Raw genomic sequence first — 26,181 nt, 5'->3', positions numbered from 1 at the left:
TTTTCTATCAGGATATTGGTCTTCATTCTTCCGCTCATTTTTAGTGCTTTATATATTTTATAATGGGATATAGAAACTATATAATCACACATTTCCCCCAAATTGGTCATTAGTCCTTTGACTTTGTTAGTGCTTTTTTTTTACCATACCAGATTTTTTTTTTTTTTTTGGCCAGTCAAATTTATTGACCTTTATCTTTACTATTTCTGGGTTTTGAATCATAATTAGGAAAGTTTTTCCCACTGCACGTCAATGAGAGAAATAACCCATTTTTCCCCCTGCTCTTCCCCTCTCTATTTACTTTTTATTTTACATTTAAAGCACAGATCTATTTGATGTTTATCCTCATGTACAGTATGAAGAATAGATCCGTTTTTTTTTTTTTAATGTGGCTGTCCAGTTGTCCCAAATCACTAAAAGGTTTCTTTCTCCTGTTGACTTGAGATACCATCTTTGTTATATGTTATATTTCCATAGACATTTGGACCTATTTATGGAGTTTTCTTTATGTTCCATTGGTCTCCATATACTTGAAGCACACTGTTTTAATTATAGACACTTAGGTTTTCTTGGTTATCTTTGCCTGTTAATTCTTCCAAGTGAACTTACCTTTTTTTAATTTTTAATTAAAAAAATTTTTTTTGTAATGTGTACTTATTTTGGGGGAGAGAGAGTACGAGTGGGGGAGGGACAGAGAGAGAAGGAGACAGAATCCAAAGCAGGCTTCAGGCTCCAGGCTTCAAGCTGTCAGCCCAGAGCCTGACACAGGGCTCGAACTCAAAAACCATGAGATCATGACCTGAGCCGAAGTAGGACACTCAACCGGCTAGACCACCCAGGGGCCGCCCCCCAAATGAATCAGAATGTTTATCTGAGGACAGTGGTAGTGGGGAGACATATAAAGGTATTGTTATTGGGATTTTATTTGTTGGCTAAATTAGAGTGAACTGACATATTTAGTATTTTGTGTATTCCTTTTCAAGATTATGGCATTTCTTTTCATTTGTTGAAGTCTAGTTCTGTATCTGGCAGGGAATATCTTATAGCCTTTTTTAAATTTTATTTTTTTAAGAAAACAGCTTTATGGGGACACCTGGGTAGCTCAGTCAGTTAAGTGTCTGACTCTTGATTTTGGCTCACGTCATGATCTCATGGTTTGTGGGTTTGAGCCCCGCATTGGGCTCTGCACTAACAGTATGGAGTCTGTTGGGGATTGTCTCTCTCCCTCTCTTTCTGCCCTTCCCCCACTCTCATGCTCACGTGCTCACTCTCTCTCAAAATAAAACTGAAAAAACAAAAACAAAGCAGCTTTATTGAGGTATAATTTACCTACCATAAAATTCATCCATTTTAGGTATGTGATTCAATGATTTTCAGTAAATTTAGTGTTGTGCAACCATCACTACAGTGTGGTTTTACAACATTTCCATTAATTCCAAAAGATCCCGCCTGCTCGTTTGCAGTTAATCCCTGTCCACCCTTCAGACCTACACAACCTAATCTGTTGCTGTCTCTAAGACTTGCCTTTTCTGGACATTTCCTATAAATAAAATATAATATGTGATCTTTTGTGTCTGGCTTTTTTCCCTAAGTGTAATGTTTTTGTGGTTCATCCATGTTGTAGCAGCTATCAGTGATTACTGTCTGTTTACTATTTAGTTTTTTTTTGTATTATTCCATTAGATGGGTGTACCACATTTTGTTTACCCATTTGTCAGATGATTGACATTGAATTGTTTCTGGTATTTGGCTATTGTGAGTAATGCTATTGTGAACTTTTGGATACAAATCTTCCTGGATATGTATGTTATTTCTGTTAGCTAGATATCTTTGTGGATATGTATGTTTTCATTTCTATTGGCTAGATAACCAACAGAAAAATCCCAAAGAGGAGTCAAAGTTAGAGCAACAACTTCTGTAAGTTTGTTACTGCAAAAGACAGCAGTAGTAGCAAAAGCAGCTAGTAACAGGAAGATGCTTTTAATAGTAATTAGCACCAACATGTTGAGTACTTACGGCACTGTAATGTAGTTTATATACAGAGTATGAGTTTTAGGGACACCTGGGTGGCTCAGTCAGTTAAGCATCTGACTTTGGCTCAAGTCATGCTTTCACAATTTGTAGGTTCAAGCTAATAGCAGAGCCTGGAGTTTCCTTGGGATTCTGTGTCTCCCTCTCTCTGCCCTTCCCTTGCTTGTGCTCCTTCTCTCTTAAAAATAAATAAATAAACATTAAAAAAAAAGTATGAGTTTTAGAATTGAAATTAGGTTTGAATTCTGAGTGTTGCTTACTATTTCACAAGTCATTTAAACTTTCTAAGTTTCAGTTTCTTGATAGAACTAGACATACACAATATTGTGTATGCCACAAAGTATGTGCCCACAAATTGGAAGCTATTCTTTTTTTCTTTAAAATGTATTTATTTATATTGAGAGAGAATATATGCACATGTGGGAGGGGCAGAGAGAGAGAGAGAGAGAGAGAGAGAGAGAGAGAGAGAAAATCCCAAGCAGGCTCCACACTGTTAGCACAGAGCCCAGTGCGGGGCTCGCACCCACAAACCACGAGATCATGACCTGAGCCGAATTCAAGAGTAGGATGCTTAACTGACTGAGCCACCCAGGCACCACCTGGAAGCTATTCTTATTATTCCAGGTACCCCTGGAAGCGTCATGCCAGACTTAAGACAGAGGAACCAGGGTAACCAATGGTTATACTGGCTGACATTTCTTATAGATGTTGCCAAGACAATCTGTGATCTCTTGTCAGGGAATAGGAATGGTCACTGAGTTAATGAAGAACTCTGTCAGTGAAGCCATTATTTTTGTAACCATTATTACAGTACCCAACATTCTTTCCAGGCAACAGCCTGTTATTTTTCTCATGATGGTTTTCTTTTCTTCCCCTCATGATGTTTTAAAAGGTACAAACAACATAAGTAATTTTAAAAGAAATAGTTAAAATCGCCTATAGTCTTACCACTCTAATGTCTTAGCTGTACTCAAGTTTCTTGTCCTTTAATATTTCTAAATGTAAGAGTCAGTGTGAAAATAAAAATGGTCCAATAAGAAATGACCAGGTTTTCTTTTAAGCAATATTGAGGTTTAACTTCATACTTTTAGGTTCCTATTTCCTTTAAATTTGGTTTCAAATAATTGTCATTCTAGAAAAAAACACTAGGTTATAGATGCCAAAATCTTGCTTATTGAGATTATTATTTAGTTATATGTATTATGTTCAAGTTATGCTTGTAAAGTTCCTTTTTAGAAAAATATTTAAGCAAGAGAATAAGACTATCAGTTACTTATATAGCCTTTAGTTACAGAATCTGTGTTCATAGAAAATTATATAAATTGAATTTTAATGCATTAACAAAGCTCTCTTTGTGTCACTTATCACTGGAACTTCAAAATGTTACATTTATGTTAGGTTTTGCCTAATTGCATGTAAGGTATTTATAATCTTTGGTTGTTTTTTTTTTTTTATAGGTTTTTAAGTTAGTTTCATGTGTGCAATACATGGAGAGAAACCAGTAATAAAGCTTATATGCAGGTGTAGCTTTTTTCCCTATAGAATGGTAATGTCCAGTTGGTGGGTTAAAATAAGGGAAGTATTAAGAATCTATGATGTTTTATTAATATATATAATGCTTTTAGTTTTTTTTAAAAAAAATTTTTTTTTTTCAACGTTTATTTATTTTTGGGACAGAGAGAGACAGAGCATGAACGGGGGAGGGGCAGAGAGAGAGGGAGGCACAGAATCCAAAGCAGGCTCCAGGCTCTGAGCCATCAGCCCAGAGCCGGATGCGGGGCTCGAACTCACGGACCGCGAGATCGTGACCTGGCTGAAGTCGGACGCCCAACCGACTGCGCCACCCAGGCGCCCCGATGCTTTTAGTTTTAAATATAAAATTCTCTTTGTACTCCTGCCTTAAGCCACGTCATGTGGTTGATTATGAAGGAGGAATTGGAAAAGTAATTTTTAAATTGAATATAGGATATTATTTTAAATAGCCACTCAAGTGCTATTTTTTTTTCTTTCCCTATAAGATAGACATAGGCTATTAAAAAATACATTCTACCTCAATATGTCTAGGTGTATAATCTTTGGAACTTAGAAACTACTTCTGAAGTAACTTTCTCCAAATCAGATCATTGTTCATTGACTGATTTGCTGGTGCCTGCTCTCTTCTCCTCTTTGAAGTATCAGAGAGTACATTGTAGATCTTTGTCATGGGCTTGTACCTCTTCTAGATACTGGCCAGTTTTTGAAATAGTGCATATGTTTGATAATGTACAGCTGTATTAGAGGTGAAATTCAACGTTTCCAAGGAATGGCACCTTGGGTGAAGGAATAGATTGCATAAACCCCACAATGAAAGAAAGTTGAACGTTTGTTGTCTTTGTGTTGATAAGCAAGAGTTCGCTAAAAGTTGGGTAAAAATAAATATACAGTATCAGTGGTATACCTACATACTAGGAGAAAAGAACAATAAAGGGAACTGGGGTGCCTGGGTGTCACAGTCAGTTAAGCATCTGACTCTTGATTTCGACTCAGGTCACTATCTCATAGTTTGTGAATTTGAGCCTGGACTCAGGGGTTCTGTGCTGACAGTGTGGAGCCTGCTTGGGATTTTCTCTCACTCTCTCTCTCTCTCTCTCTCTCTCCCTCCCTCCCTCCACCCCTTCCCCTTTCCCTCCATCCCTCTTTCTCACTCCCTTTCTCTCTGTCCCCCTCTCTCCCTCTCCCTCCCCCTCCGCTTCTCCTTCTCCCTTTCCCTCCCTCCTCCTCTCTCTCTCTGCCCCTCCCCAGCTCCTGCGTGCTTGTTTGCCCGCACGCGCTCTCTCTCTCTCTCTCTTTCTCTCTCTCTCAAGATTAAATAAATTTAAAGAAAAAGAATAAAGAGAGCTCATTTACAAGAGAAACAAAGTCTCTAAGAATAATCTTTTTCAAATTTTCTTTAATGTTTGTTTATTTTTGAGAGACAGGGCACAAGGTGGGAAGGGGCAGAGAGAGAGAGGGAGACACAGAATCTGAAGGAGGCTCCAGGCTCTGAGCTGTCAGCACAGAACCCAACACGGGGCTCGAACTCACAAGTTGTGAGATCATGACCTGAGCTGAAATTGGATGCTTAACCGACTGAGCCACCCAGGTACCCCGAGAATTAAAGACTTTAAAAAAAAATTTTTTTTCAACGTTTATTCCTTTTTTTGAGAGACAGAGGCAGAGCATGAGTTGGGGAGGGGCAGAGAGAGAAGGAGACACAATCTGAAGTAGGCTCCAGGCTCTGAGCTGTCCGCACCGAGCCTGATGTGGGGCTTGAACCCACGAACTGTGAGATCATGACCTGAGCTGAAGTCCAGCGCTTAACCAACTGAGCCACCCAGGCGCCCCGAGAATTAAAGACTTTTATGCTTCAAAAGATACTGGGGAAAAAATGAAGTCATGCTACCATCTGGGAGAAAATATTTACAAATAATGTATCTATAAAAGACTTGTATTACAAATATATAAAGAACTCTTACAACTCAACAATAAGACCAAGGTCCAAGTTAAACATGGACAAAAGAGCTGAACAGACACTTCATTAAAGTGACTAATAATAAGCACTTGAATAAAATGCTCAACATCAGAAATGAAAATTAATGAGATACCACTATACATCCACTAGAGTAGCTATAATAAAAGGCAATAATAATGATTGGTGAGAATGTGGAGAAACTGGAGCCCTCGATTTCCTGGTGGGAATGATTTGTCAGTTCCTTAAAAAGTTACACATAAATTTATCATAGTACCCAGAAATTACATTTGAAAGTATTTACCCAAGAGAAATGAAAGTATATATGCAAAAACTTAACAGATTCATGTTTATACCAACTTTATTTGTAATAGCCAAAAGTGACAAAAATCCAGAGTCCATCAACAACAATATGGATAAACAAATTGTGGTATATTCACATGATAGGACACCACTCAACCATAAAAGGAAATGAACTATTGATACACACAACTACATGAATAAATATAAAAATAATACACTGAATGAAAAAAGCCAGACACAAAAGTATATGTAATGTATATAGAACTCTTGAAAATACAAACCAAACCATAATGACAAAATGCAGGTCAGTTGTGGGAGTGTATGCATGGACATGGAGGGATGATGATTTGACTGTAACAGGGCATACAGGATCTTCCTAGGGTATTGGAAATGTTCTAAAATTGGATTGAGGTGATGGTTATGCTCTGTAAATTTACTGACATCAGTGAAGTATACACTTAAAATGGGTGAAATTTTTAGCTCTCAGTCTTCTTATGGGGAAATTCTTTTCAAAAACATGACATGTAAACTCTTGGCAGAGCTTGATGTAGATAGGTAATAGTAATGAAGAGAGACAAAAGTTTTTAAAAAGATTAAAAAAAAAAAGACCGTGCCACATTTATGAAAAATACAGCAAGGGAAGAAATGGAACGGGACGTGTGTGTGTGTGTGTGTGTGTGTGTGTGTGTGTGTGTGTGTGTATGTGTGTGTGTTTAACCATCTTAACCATTAAAAACTTTTTTTTTTTTTTAATTTTAGAGAGCACGCAAGTAGGGGAGAGGGGGGCAGAGGGAAAGAGAGAATCTTAAGCAGACTCCATGCTTAGTGTGGAGCCCAATATGGGGCTCAATCCCACAACCCTATGATCATGACCTGAGCCAAAATCAAGAGTTGAATGCTCAACTGACTGAGCCACCCAGGCGCCCCTCCTTCTTAACCATTTTTAAGTGTACATTTAAGTAGTAGTAAGTATATCCACATTGTTGTGAAACATAATCTCCAGAACTTTTCCTCTTGCAGTCTGAAACTCTATACTCCTTAACTCCCTTTTCCCCTCTCCCTTAAGCCCTGGTAACCACCACTTTCCTTTATTAATTTGTCTGCTTTAGTTCCACACATAAGTAGAATTAATACAGTATTTTAAAATTTTTTTGTAACTGGGTTATTTCACTTAGCACAATGTTCTGAAGATTTGTTCTTGTTGTAGTATGTGATAGTTTGTTCCTTTTAAAGGCTGAATAATACTCCATTGTATGCATATACAGTATTTTGTTTATCCATTCACACATTGATGGACGTTTAGGTTGTTTTCACCTTTTGGCTGTGAGCTTGGGTGTGCAAGTATCTCCTTGAGACAAAATGTGACTTTTATTTTTATCCTTTTTTTTATTCACATATTTTTAAATATTTTGTTTTTTTAATTTTATTTTAGAGAACGAGAGAGAGAGAGAGAGAGAGAGAGAGAGAGAGAGAGAGGTAGCGAGGGAGAGGGACAGAGGGAGAGAGAGAATCTTAAGCAGGCTCCATGCTCAGCGCAGAGCCCAGTGCGGGGCTTGATCCCACAATCCTAGGATCATGACCTGAGCCGAAATCAAGAATAGGATGCTCAACCAACTGAACCACCCAGGCAGCCCAAAATGTGAATTTTAAAGTATGAAAGTCATATCTTAGAAGCTGTTTAAAAAAAAAACAAAACAAAAAAACCCAGCATTACCCTGACATAAGAATCTTTGTCAAAGGGGATCAATAGATGGCATTAAAATATAACCTAAAACACGTAAGAAGATTTAAGGTAGGTATCAAAATTTAATAGAGGAAAATGAATTTTTCAGTAAATGGTTGGGGATAGCTAATTACCCATGGAGAGTGAGTGCCAGATTCTATTTATAATCTTATCTAATACCATAAACAAAAATTAGTTCTAGATGAAGTCAATAATTAAGGAAACACATTGAACAAAATATAGATGTATCTGTCCTCTAAATAAGGATGCACTTTACAAACTTAGAGCAATTTAGAAAAGAACTACAAAAGAAACGACAGATTTCATAATTTAAAACCAAAGAGTTGGGGTGCCTAGTGGCTCAGTCAGTTAAGTGGCCAACTCTTGATTTCAGCTCAGGTCATGATCTCCTGGTTCGTGAGTTCAAGCCCCTGCACCAGGCTCTGTACTCACAGCATGGAGTCTGCTTTGGATCTTGTGTCTCCCTCTTTCTGCCTCTCCCCTGTGCTCTCTCTCAAAAATAAATAAACGTTAGAAAAAAAATTTTTTAAGTAAGTTAAAAAAAAAAAAGCTGCTTTGTATTTCTTAAAAGAATACCATATCTCATAAATAAAATCTATCTTGGGTAAAATTAACAGCAAATATACTATCTTTATTTTAGATATTAAAGAGTTATTCTAGAATGTGAATATCTTATATAAGATCTTAATACCTTTAGATATTACAGGATTAATATTTCTATATAAGATCATGCAAATTAATATGGAAACCACTGGGGTGCCTGGGTGGCTCAGTCGGTTAAGCGTCCGACTTCGGCTCAGGTCATGATCTCACAGTTCGTGGGTTCGAGCCCCGCATCGGGCTCTGTGTTGATAGCTCAGAGCCTGGAGCCTGCTTCGGATTCTGTGTCGCCCTCTCTCTCTGCCCCTCCCCAGCTCACAGTCTGTCGTCTCTCCCTCTCTCAAAAATAAATAAACATTAAAAAAAAATTAAAATATATGGAAACCACTAAAAGTTGTAAAGAACAAATCATAAAAGGAAATAAACATGAAGATGCACAGATTAAGAGAGTAAGTACTGTTTTCACTATGTATGTTTAGCTCTGGTCTTTAAAAAAATTTTCTTTTGACAGGTAGGATTTTTACTTTTATAATGAATTTCATAGCCTTCAAAGTAAAAGTTTTTGTCTGTTAGTTTAAAACATTTTTCCTTTTTGTTTCCAGGAAGTATTGATGAAGATGTTGTGGTGATTGAAGCTTCCTCCACTCCCCAGGTCACTGCCAATGAAGAAATTAATGTTACCTCAACTGACAGTGAGGTGGAGATTGTAACAGTTGGAGAAAGCTATCGGTATGATTTTAATTCCTGTTTGCAGATGTGAAGTTTTAAATGTAAATATTTAAACATTTGTGCTGCAGATACTTGGATTCTTTTACCCTTTTTTTTTTTTTTTGAGACCTCATTTGAGCATAACCAGATTAGTGGTCTTCAAACCAGGTTTCATTAGACTCACCTGGGAAGATAATAAAGTAAAATTGTTCCCTGGATCATATCCCGGACCAACAGAAAAGCACTGCAAATGTACAATGGGAGTTAAGAGTTAATGCTGCAGATAAACAGTAGTTTTACTTAGTGCTTTACAAAATTTAGTTTGTTTTATGATTCAGAGTTCATGAGCTTCTTTGAGTTTTAGATGTGAATAAAACATAAGTATTAGGAATGGTACTAAAAGTAAAAGTAGTGAAAAATATTAAGGAGTATTGGTATTTATGTATTCATTTTTGTTCTAATCTATTTCAGGATTTCATTGATAGCAGTGAAATTTGTGCTATTAGGGCAATGTAGTATAAAACATATTTTTGTAATTTTTTTGGTCCTTCACTCAGTAATTTTATCTAAACCCTGAACTAAAAAATGAATGAAAATGAATGAAAAAATGAATGAAAAAGGAATGACAATTCCTTGATAAATAACTGGAAATAATATTGCCCTTTTGTGAATTACTTTGACCAAAAAGAAAAAAAAGAAAAGAAAAAGGAAAAAAGAAACCATAACACTATTCATTTTGTGCTTTAGATGATTACAGATATTGATACAAAAGGCAATCAAGTGTTCCTTTATTCCATTTGATATGCCAAACTAATCTATGGATGAACCTTGATTTTTGTGTTGGGATGAATTTAGAAATGCATTTGCTCTTTGTGTTTTAATTTGTGTTATTTATTAATTTTTTGTTTATTTTGGAAGCATGTTACAAACATACTTAGAATGTGCTTCTCCATTTGTACTTTTCCATTGGCGTGCCGCTTCTAATGGCATGGAAGAGAGCACTCTATAATGTACCTGTTTCAGTTTTAAATGATTTTCCTAGACTCAAGAAAATTAGTACTCCATGGTAGGTGCCACAGTTACCCTGTGACTGTACGTAGTGCTTGATACAATACTACTCAGTTTTTATGAGCTACAAGGATTGCTGAAATGAAGGACCTATCTTTGTGGAACTGGAGATCTTTCTTGTCATGGAGGTGCTTAATGTTTAAGCAGATGCATTTACCATAGTAATGGACCACGATCTTGAAAAAGACACACAGTGCTCATGACCCATATTTATTTTCCTTACTGTTAAACGGGATTTTAACTTTGTCACTGTTTAGCTGGCTTTCGGTCTTTCCTCTCTGAGAATGCATCCAGGGCCTCCTGGTTGGCTCAGTCAGTAGAATATGAGACTCTTGATCTCAGGGTTGTGGATTCAGGCTCCATGTTGGGTGAAGAGTTTGCTTAAAAACAAGATCTTTAAAAAGAGAGAGAGAAAGAATGCATCTGTGTTTCAGATTCTTTAATTTTAGGATTTGACAGTTGTCACTAATCACAGGGACCACTAAGGCCTCTGTGAAAACTATTCCTTATACATCAGGTTTTTAGTATAATATTTGAAGGTTTCATGAACTGCAAAGTGGACCTGGAACTTTAATGTGTTCATTAAGAGCCTCCCAGAAATAATAGACTATTTAGTCTCATTACAGTCTCTTGGTTTCTCAAGAATTTTAAGTTGTGATCTCTCTTTTCATCCAAAACCATTTCATCCTGAGACATTTGTTTACTATCATGCCTTGATCTCCACAATTCTTGCTGGAATGCAGCGTCTTTTTTTGCTGTGTCTCCAGAATTCACCTTTATACTCCTGGTTACTTGAGAATTTCATTTTACAATTAGAGCTTTTTTCTAAATTCTTAGGCTCTACAATTCATTTTCAGCCCCGGTTCTTTTCTGAGTGGTCAAGCCTACATCCCTGATGACTATATATTAACGGATCTGGTTCACCCTTTCCATACAAGCTGACAATAAGCTTCTTTTTTTTTCTTAAAGATAATTTTTTTTTTTTTTTAATAATCTCTATACCCAACGTGGGACTTGAACTCACAACCCCAATATCAAGAGTTTCATATTCTTCCAAATGAGCCAGCTAGGTGCCCCTGACAATAATCTTTAAGCAGTTTTACATTCAGTTTGGGCAAGAGGAAAAAAATCAACTCATAAGCCCCACCTTTTTAAAACACTTATTTTTCTCCTGAATCTTGAATAATATCCCTCTGAACCCTCAGTTCAGACTATTATACTGAATCCTTGAGTTTTTTTTTAATACTTAGAGATAATTTAGTGGAATACAACACGATGCACTTAATAAAAGATGATATCAGTGTTAGGTGTTGAGGGTTTGTGGTTACATGCTTTAAAAGCATAAAGTGGGGGTGCCTGGGTGGCTTAGTCGGTTAAGCATCCAACTTTGGCTCAGGTCATGATCTCACAGTTTGTGGGTTCGAGCCCCGTGTTGGGCTCTGTGCTGACACCTCAGAGCCTGGAGCCTGCTTCAGATTCTGTCTCCCTCTCTTTCTCTGCCCCTCCCCTGCTTGTGCTCTCTCTGTCTCTCTCTCTCTCAAAAACAAACAAAGCATAAAGTGGCTCAAACAAGTGATGTTTCTTATGACTACCAAACTAGTAAACTAGCTGTAACTATCCTTACCTGTCCTAATCCCAGAAAATCTCTGGTGCCTTGAATCTTTAAAAAAAAATTTTTTCAAATGTTTATTTACTTTTGAGACAGAGACAGAGCATGAGTGGGACAGAGGCAGGCAGAGAGGGAGACACAGAATCTGAAGTAGGTTCTAATCTCTGAGCTGTCAGCACAAGGCCCGACATGGGTCTTGAACCCACAAACCGTGAGAACATGACCTGAGCTGAAGTTGGATACTTCACCAGCTAAGCCACCCAGGTGCCCCACCTTGAATCTTTCTTAGGACAATACCGGAAACTTATCTTGGTTTAGGACTCTCAAAGCCATGTTTTGCAAATTCAGTCTGGATTCAACATACAAGATTGTGTGGGTGTTATTTAATGTTTAACATATTGATGTTTTTGTTACTTTACCTGTGGTGAATAATTTCAGGTATTAAATAAAATGTAAATACTGGATTACAACCCGGTGAGTATTCAAAATAACCATTGAAAAGAGAGCAGCATTCTTGAAACAGAATCCTGTATTTTATACCAGTGATTGGTCTCACATATCATTTCACATATTCTCAGGTCAGTTGGTTGGTGAACATTTGTTGAACATTTCATTCAGCAAATGTTTTATTGAATGCCAGGCATTGTGCTAGTCATAATTTTTAATTCTGTTACCATTATTTCCTTGGAGAAGAAACTTTATAACTTGAACTTCACAACATGTTTTGTAAGAAAGGCTTATGATTTCTTAAGAACTAAAATTCTTGTTCATTTTTTTATGTTTACTAATTTAATATTGATGTCATTTAAGGTCTCGTTCAACTCTTGGACACTCCAGATCTCATTGGAGCCAAGGTTCAAATTCTCATACAAGTCGGCCACAGGAGCCACGGAACCGCAGTAGGATCTCTACTGTTATTCAACCCTTGAGGCAAAATGCAGCAGAAGTTGTGGACCTTACTGTTGATGAAGATGGTAAGTTGGATTAGTAACAGTGTAGAATTAGGAAGAGAACTGATAAAATCAGATACCTTTGAAGCTCCTAAAATGAAACTCCTGCCACTTCCTGTTAATATTATTAAACTACTGGAAAGTTTTTGGATATTCTAATCTTATTTTTCACTTGATATAAATACCTCAGTTTATAAATTGTGCCTAAAATTCTTTCATTGTTGTTGCTCAGTAGTTATTTTCTTAGGAAAAAACTATTTTTTACAGGTGGTAGTTTGAGCTACCTTCAGACTTACCTATTACTTTAATTTATAATATTATTGTCATGCTTTAACTTTGCTATGAAAAATAGAAGTGACAGGGATGCCTGGGTGGCTCAGTCGGTTAAGTGTCCAACTTTGGCTCAGGTCATGATCTCGCGATTCATGGGTTCAAGCCCCATGTCAGGCTCTGTGCTTATAGCTCAGTGCCTAGAACTTGCTTCAGATTCTGTGTCTCTCTCTCTGCCCATCTCCTGCTTGCATGCTCTTTCTCTCTCAAAAATAAATAAACATTAAAAAAAGAAAAATACAAATGACACTTTTTAAATACAACAGAAAAGCAACATAATTTGAATTTACGTGGTTAATACTGGTTATTTGAAATGTCAGAATTGCTTTAAAAATTATGCTATCCTCTAATATTACCAGTACCTTTGTGCTTCTTGGCTGTGGTGTTTTCTTTCGGCTTACAACTGCATCCAAGTAACTAAGAAAAGAAAGCTAGAATTGGAAAACAGGTGAAGGAAAGTGGTAGCATGTATGAATATATGAATATTTAGGTGTAGATTTTCCCACTTAAGTGAAAATTACCCTCAGATAGTAGTTAGTTACATCTTAGAAGGAAATGGTCAGTCATAATTTCCTGAAAAGAAGATGATAAGCCTTATATGAATTTGTTAGCTTTAAATTGGAGGAAGGATACATAAGATAGGTAGAAAGAAAGGCCTGGTACAATCAGCTCTTGTATGGATTGTTTGCAGCTTGGGTGATCAAAGCTTTCAGTGTATGACTACTTTGAATTAAGATGTTTATGGAGAGGTAATTTACTCCTATTACCTGCATTTCATTGAACCATGTCTCAGCTTTTATTTTGAAGTGCCATAAATTGTCTGTAAGACAGTGATTAATATATTAGGGATTCATTTAAGATTACTCAAAGTTAATTAAATTAGGATTACTATGTTGGAAACTCTGTGTGTTTTCCCTGTGATGTCTGCCAGCCAGTAAATAGGAAAAGGTGACAGAGTAGTCTTTTAACCCATTGGAATTAGTTCGACCAGAATACTTTCACTGGGTTATAAGTATTCCAGTGATCATTAGATGCCTTCTTCTCCCTACTAGTTTCTCTCATTGGAAGACATCTATCTTATTAAAAGTAAGTCCAAAATATTAAGTATATCAGTTAGACCAATGGTTCTTAAGTGCTGACCATTTTGTGCCCCTGAAGATATTTGGCAATATCTGCAGACATTTTTGGTTCTTACAGTTGGGGAAGAGTACTGCTAATGTCTAATGGGTTGAGGCCCAGGATGCCATTAAACATCCTAAAAGGCACAGGACAGCCGTGCCGGTACTGACTCCCATCTCTAGCAGAAAATTACCCAGCCCAAACTGTCAATACTGCTAAGGTCAAAATGTTAAATACCATTTGCCAATAAACAGAGGTTCCTTCCTCCCCTTTTTATGTATAAGGAAATATATTTGTTTATGCATCCAGAGTACAGTGTCCCATGTAGATCAGCAGGCACTATTTGTGTTTCAGGAATCCCCTCAGCACACTGCATTGTATAGAATAGTTTATCCTCTCATTCTGTATCACATTAAGAGAGTCCCTTCTCAGATCTAATTGTTGTGACTGTGCTTTGGACAGACTTATTTTCACCTTTTAAACAACTGTTTTCAGTCGGAAATATAACTTGTACATAAGTTAAGGTCTGCCTGATCAAAAAGAATGAAATCTTGCCATTTGCAACTACATGGATGGAACTAGAGGGTATTAAGCTAAGTGAAATTAAGAGACAAACATCGTATGACTTCACTCATATGAGGACTTTAAGATACAAAACAGATGAACATAAGGGAAGGGAAGCAAAAATAAAAACAGGGAGGGGGACAAAACATAAGAGACTCTTAAATATGGAGAACAAACAGAGGGTTACTGGAGGGGTTGTGGGAGGGGGGATGTGCTAAACAGGGAAGGGGCATTAAGGAATCTACTCCTGAAATCATTGTTGCACTATATGCTAACTAACCTGGATGTATATTTAAAAAATAAATTTGAAAAAAAAGAAAAATCTGCCTGAAATTTCTTTTACTTTCTACAAAAATTTTACTTTTGTTGGAAAGCACTGATGATTATCAATATTTGCAAACAAATTTTTGAAAAAGGCATGTAAGAAAGAGACGAACACAGTGTTAAAAATCATAGCTAATGTTTAAGTAGTTCCTATATGTAAACCATTATACAGAGTGCTTTATATGTGTGACCTCAGTTTATCCTAACAATAGTTGTGTGAGGAAAATTCTGTACTTTCCCAGTTCTACAGACGAGGAAATGGAGAGTGTTTAAGTAACTTATCTATGACTGTAGTGTCCATGCAGTCTGACTCTAGAATTCATTCTGTACCAGAGAAAGTGTAATTTGTAATACTGGTCTGATAGCCTGTGACAATGTATATGAAAATAGTAAAGGAGCTTTTACTTTCCTTTTCTCATTTTCTCCTTTGTGATCAGAAAATTTACATAATTGTTACCCAAAAGACTGTGGTAATCACCTGAATGTTAGAATATGCATATATGTTGATTTTTTTTAATGCAGTAATTGTATTTTAGTAGCATGTCATTTTAATGTTGCATGCTAGCTTTATGAAAGCTTTTAAAGTTTAATAATTATAAAAATGTTACCATGAATTAAAATATAACCCATTACCTGATCTATTTTGAAATGCTGATTAAACATTTTGTATTTTGCAGAACCTACTGTAGTACCAACCACTTCTGCAAGAATGGAATCACAAACCACAAGCACTTCCATTAACAATTCAAATCCATCTACCTCTGAGCAGGCCTCTGATACTGCTTCAGCTGTCACTGGTAGTCAACCCCCCACAGTGTCAGAGACTTCAGCTACTCTTACAAGCAATAGCATGACTGGTACTTCCATAGGAGGTATGTAATAAAGTGGGGGAGCACCATTTTTCATTACTCTTTTTAGGAAAAGTATTCTTGTTGCTATATTAGCAAGAGCATATTTGTAGAATAAATCCTATGTGAGCAAAATAATGTCTTTAGAATTAGACTATGATTTCATATTTCAGTTTGTGTGCTATATATTACCAAAGTGTCATAGCTCAACTGAAAGAGATCAGTGAGAATGAAATGGCTGACCAAAAATAAGAGCAACAAAAGAAAAAATAGGTAAATTGAACTTCATCAAAATGTAAAACTTTTGTACATCAGAAACATTATCAAGAAAGTGAAAAGACATGGCCACAGCAACTTCTTACTCAATGTGTCTCCAGAGGCAAGGGAAACAAAAGCAAAAATGAACTACTGGGACCTCATCAAGATAAAAAGCTACTGCACAGCGAAGGAAACAATCAGCAAAACTAAAAGGCAGCCAATGGAATGGGAGAAGATATTTGCAAATGACATATCAGATAAAGGGTTAGTATCCACAAATCTATAAAGAACTTCTCAAACTCAATACCCAAAAAACAAATAATCAGTGAAGAAATGGGCAAGAGGCATGAATAGACACTTCTCCAAAGAAGATATCCACATGGCCAACCAACACATGAAAAAATGCTCAACGTCACTCATCATCAGGGAAAAACAAATCAAAACCACAATGAGATACTACCTTGTACCTGTCAGAATGGCTAACATTAACAACTCAGGCAACAACAGATGTTGGCGAGGATGCGGAGAAAGAGGATCTCTTTTGCACTGCTGGTGGGAATGCAGACTGGTGCAGCCACTCTGGAAAGTAGTATGGAGGTTCCTCAAGAAATTAAAAATAGAACTACCCTACGACCCAGCAATTGCATTACTAGGTATTTATCCACGGGATACAGGTATGCTGTTTCGAAGGGACACATGCACCCCAATGTTTATAGCAGCACTATGAACAATAGCCAAAGTATGGAAAGAGCCCAAATGTCCATCACTGGAGGAATGGATAAAGAAGATGTGGTATGTATATATACAATGGAGTATTACTCGGCAATCAAAAAGAATGAAATCTTGCCATTTGCAACTACGTGGATAGAACTGGAGGGTATTATGCTAAGCGAAATTAGAGAAAGACAAATATTATATGACTTCACTCATATGAGGACTTTAAGATACAAAACAGATGGACATAAGGGAAGGGAAACAAAAATAATTTAAAAACAGGGAGGGGGACAAAACATATGAGACTTAAATATGGAGAACAGAGGGTTACTTGGAGGGGTTGTGGGGGAGGGTGGGCTAAATGGGTAAGGGGTATTAAGGAATCTACTCTTGAAATCATTGTTGCAATATATGCTAACTTGGATATAAATTAAAAATAAATAAAACTAAAAAATAAATAAATAAATACAACTCTGGAAAATAAAGGAAAAGAATGACAGAAGTGACTGCATAAAAATTTAAAATATATGGGCCAAGGGCACCTAAGTGGCTCAGTCGGTTGCACATCCAACTCTTGATTTTGACTCAGGTCATGATCTCAGGGTCATGAAACAGTCTGGCATTGTACTCATGTGCTGGGCATGGAGCCTTCTTAAGATTCTCTCTCTCCCCTTCTCCCATTTTCCCTCTCCCCACCTCCTGGCCACTTGCTCTCTAAAAAGAAAAAAAAAAATACAGGTCCTGATACATAACGTAAGCAAAAATTAAAAATCAAGAGAAAATATTTGTAATATATATCAAACTATGAGTCTCTGCAATATCCACCATGACTCCAAAAAAGGGGTAACAAAAAGACAAAATGAACAATGTAAAAATAGCAAAATATATAATGAAATAATGAAAGAACATTAAAAAAAAAAAGAAAGTGAAAAGACAGCCTACAGAGTGTAAGAAAAATACTTGAAAATCATATATTTGATAAGGGTCTAGTATCCAGAATATATAAAGAGCTTACTCACACAGCTCAACAATTAAAAGACAGATAACCCTAGTTTAAAAATGGGCAGAGAATTTGCGTAGGTATTTTTCCAAAGAAGATACACAGTTAATCAAGAAGGACATGAAAACAGCATACTTAGTTATTAGAGAAATGCAAATCAAAACCACAGAGAAGTATTACTTTATCTTCATCAGGATGTCTGTTACTCAAAAAAAAAAAAAAAACAAAAAAACAACAACCAAAGAACAGGAAATCAGAAAATAGCCAGTGTTGACAAGAATGTAGAGGAATTGGAACCCTAATGAACATCTGGTGGAAATGTAAAATGGTGCAGCTGCCTTGGAAAACACTTTGGCAGTTCCTCAAAATGTTAAACCATAGTTATCATATGACCTACAATCTGACTCCTAAGTATGTCCTCAAAAACAATTGAAAATGAGGATAGGGGTTTTTAAAAAAGCTTGATATCCATTTTCTCAGTTTCTTTTTTTTTGTTTGTTTTTTGTTCTTTTGATGTCATATCTATGAAACCATTTCCTAATCCAGGGTCACAAAGATATTCCTGTATGTCATTAAGTGTTTTCAGCTCTTACCTCACATTACTATGTTTCAGTTAGCAATGATACCTCTGGTACTTTCTCCTATGAGATGTTTATTTATTTATTGATTGATTTATTTATTTTCCTATGAGATGTTTAACTGAGCATTAAGCTAGCCTTCTTTGTTTCCTGGACAATGGCACAGAGATAGGAATTTGCTGACCATTTATTAACAGCGATATTATAGACCCTGTATCTCATAGATTGACTATATCTATGAGCATTAATAATGAGACCACCTTATGCTATCATTTTTTAGTTTTATTTTTTTAATGTTTGTTTTTGAGAGAGACTCAAAATAAGATTCTCTCTTATTTTGGGGAGGGGCAGAGTGAGAGGGAGACACAGAATCTGAAGCAGGCTCCAGGCTCTGAGCTGTCAGCACAGAGCCCGATGTGGGGCTTGAACTCACAAGCCGGGAGATGATGACCTGAGCTGAAGTCGGATGCTTAACCAACTGAGCCACCCAGGCACCCTATTTTTTACTTTTCATAGTATCTTCCTTTTTACAATATTCTCATAAGTTACATTGAATAGATTAGGAAATTGCTTGTGGCTGGATTAGGTCTCCCTTCTGTGGGAAATTGAGAGTGGAAACCAGAATCCAAGGAGGTTTCCCAAAAGTGTCTTTTAAATACTGTATTCTTTGAAAAAAAAATGTAGGCAGAAATGAAATGGGCTAATTTTTATTTCATTTATTGAGTGTATACTCTTTCCCAAGTACTATACTGAGTGTCTTCTGTATTGTTTTATATATTATTATTTAATCCTTAAAAACTTTCTTGTTAATGTAACTCTTCCCATTTCAGAAATGAAGACATCTGGAAGTTAAATACTTTCATCAAAGTCAATAATAATATTTGAGGCAAAGATTTGAACTTTTCTCATTCACTCCTTTCCCCTGGTAGCTTTATGTACTCTCTTGTCTAGGTTTTATGTGACACAGTCCCAACTTTATTTCAATTCTGTCTCAAAGCTTTTATCTCTATTTATTTTTTAAGACTCTTGTTGCTCAGAATTCACATTTTATATCTAACATAGTGATGACATTACTACCTGAATGGTTTTCTCATGATACTATTTTACCTATATTGATGATTACCTTTGGGATAGATTTGTTTGTGTTGTATTTCTCTGGACTAGGGGAATCTTGTTCCAGGCCAAATTGTTTTCTGTATAAACCTGATAGAAGTACATACAGATATTCAGACTATATTAGGAGCACTCAGTTCTGCTGGCTTCATTTCCTGCTAAGACTCTATAGAACTTGTTCTGTAGAGTTCTTTAGATTCTGTTCTTTACTTTGCACCTTCTTGTATATTTCCAACCTTGAATCATTCAAGCCATCTAACTACTCCTATCGAGGTTTTTAGATGCGACTGGTGAAAATCATAGAACTAGGCAGATTGGTGCCTCATAAATTTATGGAATCTAATCTTGGGCTTTTGGTAATAAGTTGCCATAGGGTGATGTATCTCAGTTAATTCCCTGTCCTTCTTCTCCTTCCTTCTTCCTGCCTTCCAAAAGTTTCTCATTCTCCTCAAAACTGTGATTTCCCCAGGGAAAAATAAAAAGTAAATGAAGGTTCTCGAGCACTCATAACTTCCAGCCCTCCATGAAAACCTTTATATCTATCCTTCTCTCCTAATTCCTGGTCCTTTAACTCTTTCCCATCCCTTCCAGTCCCTTTATTCATCCTCTACCTCTTGTCCCTTCTTGTGTCCTTGACCTTGCTTTAACAGTTATCTTCTCTATGTCTTCAGCATCTTTATTGGTTCCATGATCTTAGTATGCATGTGTACATTTGTGTCAAGTCTGTATGCACTTAAAAGGGTCTTCTGTATCTTAAACTCCTTTCTTTAACTTGCTTCTGACTCTTGTTAAAACAAACATGATGTTAAAAAACCTGGCAGTAATCTCATCTCTGTTTTCTCCCACAGCCTTGTTCATATCCTTTTTCCCTGGCCCATCTCATAACTGCACGTTTTCAACTACCTTGTGCAGTATGCCAGTGACCTTACATTTTGTGTTTCCAGAGCCCTCTCTTTGTTTTAAACTTTTATATCCAGCTGCCTATTGGACATCTCCTCTGGACCATTCTTTAGTCACCTCAAACTCAACATGCCCAGGCAGCTCATCATTTGTCTGGCTTTTCCATGTGTTCTTGTTTCGTGCATGCATATCTTATATATTCATTTATTCAGATGTGTTTATTGATTACACACTAATAATCAGGCACTGTCCTAGGCACTGGGAACAAAACATAAATTCTCTGTCCTAACAGAACTAACGTTCTAGTGGATAATAATAGCTAACATCTGTTGAGCTTATAATGTTAGTCCATGATTTATCTGTATTAACTGATTTTTGTGATAACTTACAAGGCAGATTCTATTATTCCTCTCATTTTACAGGTGAAGTTACTTGCCTATGGTTATATGGTAGTAGAGCAAGAATTCAAACCTAGGAAGTCTGGTTTGGAGCCTGCACTCTTCCTTCCTGCCAGAATTTCTGAACCCTGACGTTATTGTCTTTGTGTTGTACAGTCCTTTGTATTGGGGGGTGGGGGGGAGGTGTTCTTGTGCATTGTAGGATATTTAGCAGCATTTTTGGCCTCTGCCTACTAAATACTAGTAGTACCACTTCCCCTCCAGTTGTGACAACCAAAAATGTCCCCAGGTGTTACCATATGTTCCCTGGGGGGCAGCATTGCTCTGTGCTATATTAGAACCCAGTGCTGCTGTTATAATGCTGGTTGATTTAAATCTTACGTTGTTTCCATACTTGATGGTGATCTCCTTGAGGACTAAAGATCAAGTTACTCTCTTCTTAGCACTTAGCTCCATCATGCCTCTTTCCCCTTGTGAGGCTAACTTATATTTAGCAAGGGCTTATTGAGCCACCTACATTGTGCACGCCTATTTCTAGTTGCTGGAGATAAAACAACAGAGGTAGACAACAGCACAAGTTATTTTAAAGACCAGGGCTTTCATTTTCACCATTGTATTTTCCAGTGCCTTTTGTAGATCCTTTACCATGCCATTAGTATGTGTAAGCCTTGCCAAATGAATGAATAAATGCATGAATACATCTCAGTAATCCTGCTAGAATTACAAGAAAATACTTTAACCAGCTTGATGTTACTGAGCTGTGGAATTTATTTCTCTGGTGCAGGTTTGTTATTGGCCAGTTTTAGAGGACACTCTGTGGGCTGATTTTAATAAAAAGGAAGTGTTTTATTTGATTAGATCTTTGTGTTTCACTTCTAATGTATGGCAATTTTCCTTGGTCAGTAATCTCGAACAAGAGGAGATTCAGTTGCCTTTACTTAGGATTCCTAGCCTGTTTGGGCAACAAAGAGTCTCTCTACTATAAGAAAATAGATTACTAATTTAATGGGAAGCCAAACTGTACCCTAAGAAGTAGAACCATAAGGTCAGTCTTCTTTTTGAGGCTGAACTGTTAGTGATATGACCCTTTAAATATGTATTCAGCTGTAAATATATTATAGTCATTATGCTTCCTCTTCTCTCACTCGGATTTTTATATTAGAAATATTTGAAGACAATGAAGGCAAGTTCTTTCTGAACGAATAAATATCCTGTCACTTCAGTCACAGCCTTACTAGTCTACACATCTTTTTTGCTCTGGTTATACACTCTTCTCCTAAATTTTAGAGTTCCACATAATCCTTAAATAACCGGATTTGAAAATTAAAAGCATCTGAATTGGAAGGTCATTTAGTCTACCCGCTGAATGGATTTAGTGTTCCAGAGGTTTTAATCCTTTTTTATAAAGTAACACAATAAATGATACTCATTTGTACACTGTTTTGGCATGGGAGCTGAGATAAAACGCTTAAAATGTTGCCAGAAGTAAAGTTACATAATAGTTATTGCTACAAATATTACACCATATAGAAAATAATTAATGTTTGATTCAGCATAGCAAAGATAGCCTGTTGATCATGGTCTGTTCCTGATAAGCTGGTTGTAACTTTGTCCATGTTATGTAAGAAAATGGAATGCAAATGAATGAAAGTGACATAATTATGGAACAGACTTTGAATCTGCCATAATTTATGTTATAAAAGTAAACAACACATGGGACGCCTGAGTGGCTCAGTCAGTTGAATGTCCAACTCTTGATTTCAGCTCAGGTCACAATCTCATGGTTCATGGGATCGAGCCACGTGTTGGGCTCTGTGCTGTGGTGCAGAGCCTGCTTTGGATTCTCTCTCCCTCTCTGCCCCTCTTCCTCTCGCTCATGTTCTTCCTTTCTCTCTTTCTCTCTCTCTCAGAATAAATAAACATTAAAAGAAAAAGGTACCTTGACCTTCTTTTTGTCTCTCTCTCTTTTTTTTTTTTTTTTTTTTTTTTTGGTTACAAATTATTTGTGATGTTTAACATCTCAACTGATGCTAATAAGGTAGTGCTAATTCTGGAAGGCAAAAAAAAAAAAAAAAAAAAAGAAATTTTTTTCCTATCCAAGTTCACAGATTCCTGAAGTACAGTTCTAAGATTAAGAACCTTTACAATAGAGTACAAGAAATTAGCCCAAATAGGACAGACTAGGAGCTTGGAGAAAAACAATGTACAGAGATTTTGAATGGAGATACTAACCCCTAACAGGGTTTGGATCACAGACCTTGCCCAGAAGAGAATCAGGAAAGGCAGGTTAGGACATGTATGAGAGGGCAGGCTTGGGAGAATTACAGGGAGGTTTGCTGCAATCAGACATATCAACCAGAGCCTGAAGCACCCCACCCAGATTCATTTTTGTGAGCCTGTAAATTCCCTTTATTATTTTAGCTAGTTTGGGTTGGATTTTCGTATTGTTTGTGAGTAACTAGAAGATTCCAAATTGGAAAATTGACCCAGAAGAGGTTGGCTAGGTTCTATGGGCCAAATAGGAGCAGGGTATCCCTGGTATTGGTTACTCTAGAAATAGAGCCAGAACAGTGGTCCTCCAGAATCCTAAGGGTTCTGAGGAGATGGCTTAGGAGTCAGGCGGGGAAAGGAAGAGGCTGATGTTTGCAGGGGGAAGGCTAGGGCTCTAGGCTCCCCACTTCTCTGATTTTTATATTTTAAGTAAAAATTTTTATCTCCAATTTTATCTGTTTTATATGGTTTCCACATAATATGCAGCTTGGGGAAAGGGTGCTGTTTTTTAGGTGAGTTTGAAGCACTGGGGTAGACTTTCTCAGGGCACTTTTGTAGTTCTTCTGGCATGGAAGAACATACCTTCAAAATAACTCTGGGCATGTGGCAGAGAGCATCATCAGGACTCCAGTGTTTCCTACTTAGAGGATCATAACCTTTTCCAAAAACAATCATGCAAGTTCATTTATTTATTTTGAGAGAGTTTGTGGGGGTGGGGAGGGACAGAGGGAGAGAGAGAATTCCAAGCAGGCTCCATGCTGTTAGTGTAGAGCTTGACTTGGAGCTTGATCCCACGAACTGAGATCATGCTTGAGCCAAAATCAAGAGTCAGACACCTAACCGACTGAGCCACCTGGAATGTTTTAAATTCAATTTAAAGTTAATCATTTGTTATGACCTAGGAAAAGATGATCTCTTTCCATGTTTAAATATCATGGTAGATATGAGCCTTCTGAAGAATTTAGGCTTTCAGAAAAATCCCATTGAAGATCACTGCCTGAAATTATATGATATGCATATTAAGAATGTGGTACTATCATATTCTTATTTACAGAGATTTGAATTTTTAAAAAAAAATTTTTAATGTTTTTTTTTTATTTTTGAGAGAGAGAGAGAGAAAGAGGTACAGAGAGAGAGGGAGACACAGAATCCAAAGCAGGCTCCAGGCTCCAAGCTGTCAGCAGAGCCTGACGCGAGGCTTGAACCTGTGAACTGCAAGTTCATGACCTGAGCCACAGCTGGACACTCAACCTACTGAGCCACCCAGGTGCCCCTACAGAGATTGGAATTCAATTAACATTCTTTTAGCTCTTTATTTACTTGTACACAGTACCTATTACTTACACAGTGATACCTGATTATTTGATTGTTCTGTGCATTTCTGTTTATTTCAAGATGACTCGAGGAGAACTGCATCTAGTGCTGTAACAGAAGCTGGCCCTCCTGCAATGCCAAGGTTACCTTCCTGCTGTCCCCAGCACTCACCATGTGGAGGGTCGTCACAGAATCACCATGCATTAGGACATCCACACACAAGTTGCTTTCAGCAGCATGGCCACCATTTTCAGCATCATCACCACCACCATCATACTCCCCACCCGGCTGTCCCTGTTTCTCCCTCCTTTAGTGATCCTACTTGCCCTGTGGAAAGACCTCCACAAGTACAAGCACCTTGTGGAGCCAATAGTAGTTCTGGTACCAGCTATCATGACCAGGTATGTGGAATTTGATAAATGTTTCTTTCTTAATTTTTAAAAATTGTGCTTTCCTTGGGCGGGGGGGGGGGGGGGGGGGGGGGAAGAACAATACTAATGATGCATTTTATATACTAAAAAAGTCATTTCTATTGCCCTTGCAAAAGTGGCCTAATTTCGTGGTTTGCGATTTTTTTTTTTAATTAAGTCTCTAGGATTTTCCGATGGTCTAAATTATTGCAACTAATTGGGAGGATCAAGGATGTAAAAAATTAGAAGTGATACTGTTTTTTATTCTGAAATGGTTTTTAGTGTTTGTAGTTAAATAAGGTGAATCTGATCTTTGGAATTTTATTTCAGAGTGTTGAAATTACAGTGTCAACGTGATTCATGAGAAATTGGGAAATTTTCCTAGTTTTTTACCTTCAGCTTTTACTCTAGAGCTTCCTTTTATCTCCACTCATCTAGAAATAAACAGCCTTCTCAGATGCAAACCAATGACATGGTTGCTCAGGAGCAGATGAGGTTTTTAGTTTATGGGAAATTGAAATTCTAGTTAAGTAATTTAGTGGATATTGGTGAGTGCTTAAAATGTCAAATAATATTAAATTAGTATTGGTGGTCATATGGAGTAAATGAAGGTCATGTATTATATGCTGTTTTAACTTTTGCTGTGTCATCTCTGTGTATAATTGTGATATAAATCCGAGTGGGTACATACTTAAAAAAACATAATCTCAAGGTAAAGCTGTAACTGACATATACTAGAAAATAGTCAAAAAGAAAATTCAGAGCCACTCTTTGTCTGTATTCCCTGACCTTTCCTAAAGTACTTGCTTCATCTTTTTAAATTTTGATGGTTATCTCTCCTGGATCGGACAGATTAAAAATAACTAAGAGAGAGGGACATTCACTTAAAAAACAAAAGATGAACTGCTGTTTTTCAAGAGTAAATTAGAAAGGGTTTAGTAGGAAATATGATTAAAGAAATTTTAGACGATGTTTTGGTTCTGGTAAAAGTTCTAAGTATTAACATCTACTGATCATCTAAATCTGTTCTGCCTCTTGGGAATGAGGAAGCATCAAGAAAAACTTTGTAGTGGACTGAATGAAAGGTTTTGCTTAAAAGCAAAATTTTCTTTCACTAGAAATTTGAGCTTAAAGGGGGAGTTTATAAGTATTGTAGAAAAATGATGAAGTAAATCTACAGACTGCTCCCATATTCATTCAAGGGCTACTAAAATATGGGCCTTTTGTTTACAGACTCTTTTGTTGAACTAATAAAATAATACAACTAGTTTGAGAGATTGTGTATGTAACATTTTCTTTTAACCCAAGTGAGTTATTTATAGATAGAATCTCTTTCACAGTTTTGTTCATTGTAATATAAATGTAACCTACTCACTTATATCTAATAGAGGTATTTGGACTACACACAGAACTTGGGGAAAATTAAGGATCAGGCATTCAGTGGTGATAATGGGTATGAAGGAGAAAAGAAAGTCAAGTTTTGACGGTAAAAACAATTTGGAACTCATATAGACATTTAGAGGCCTCTGAAATCAGCCAC

General features: G+C 36.8%; 1 protein-coding gene across 7 annotated transcripts in view; it reads left to right on the top strand.

Moving 5' to 3' along the window:
- The window catches only part of RNF111 (ring finger protein 111), a 126,406-nt gene that overhangs the window by 81,342 nt on the left and 18,883 nt on the right, over positions 1 to 26,181 (top strand). For all 7 annotated transcript variants that reach the window (XM_053889027.1, XM_019441960.2, XM_019441956.2 and 4 more), the window contains 4 exons: positions 8,768 to 8,894; positions 12,361 to 12,524; positions 15,515 to 15,709; positions 24,313 to 24,632. In XM_053889027.1, the coding sequence (XP_053745002.1) occupies positions 8,768 to 8,894; positions 12,361 to 12,524; positions 15,515 to 15,709; positions 24,313 to 24,632 (806 nt within the window). The remainder of the gene's footprint in view (positions 1 to 8,767; positions 8,895 to 12,360; positions 12,525 to 15,514; positions 15,710 to 24,312; positions 24,633 to 26,181) is intronic.

Source organism: Panthera pardus, unplaced genomic scaffold, assembly GCF_024362965.1.
Source record: "Panthera pardus isolate Hobbes unplaced genomic scaffold, ASM2436296v1 HiC_scaffold_24, whole genome shotgun sequence".
NCBI classification, from domain to species: domain Eukaryota; kingdom Metazoa; phylum Chordata; class Mammalia; order Carnivora; family Felidae; genus Panthera; species Panthera pardus.
This window is presented reverse-complemented; position numbering and strand designations above follow the sequence as displayed.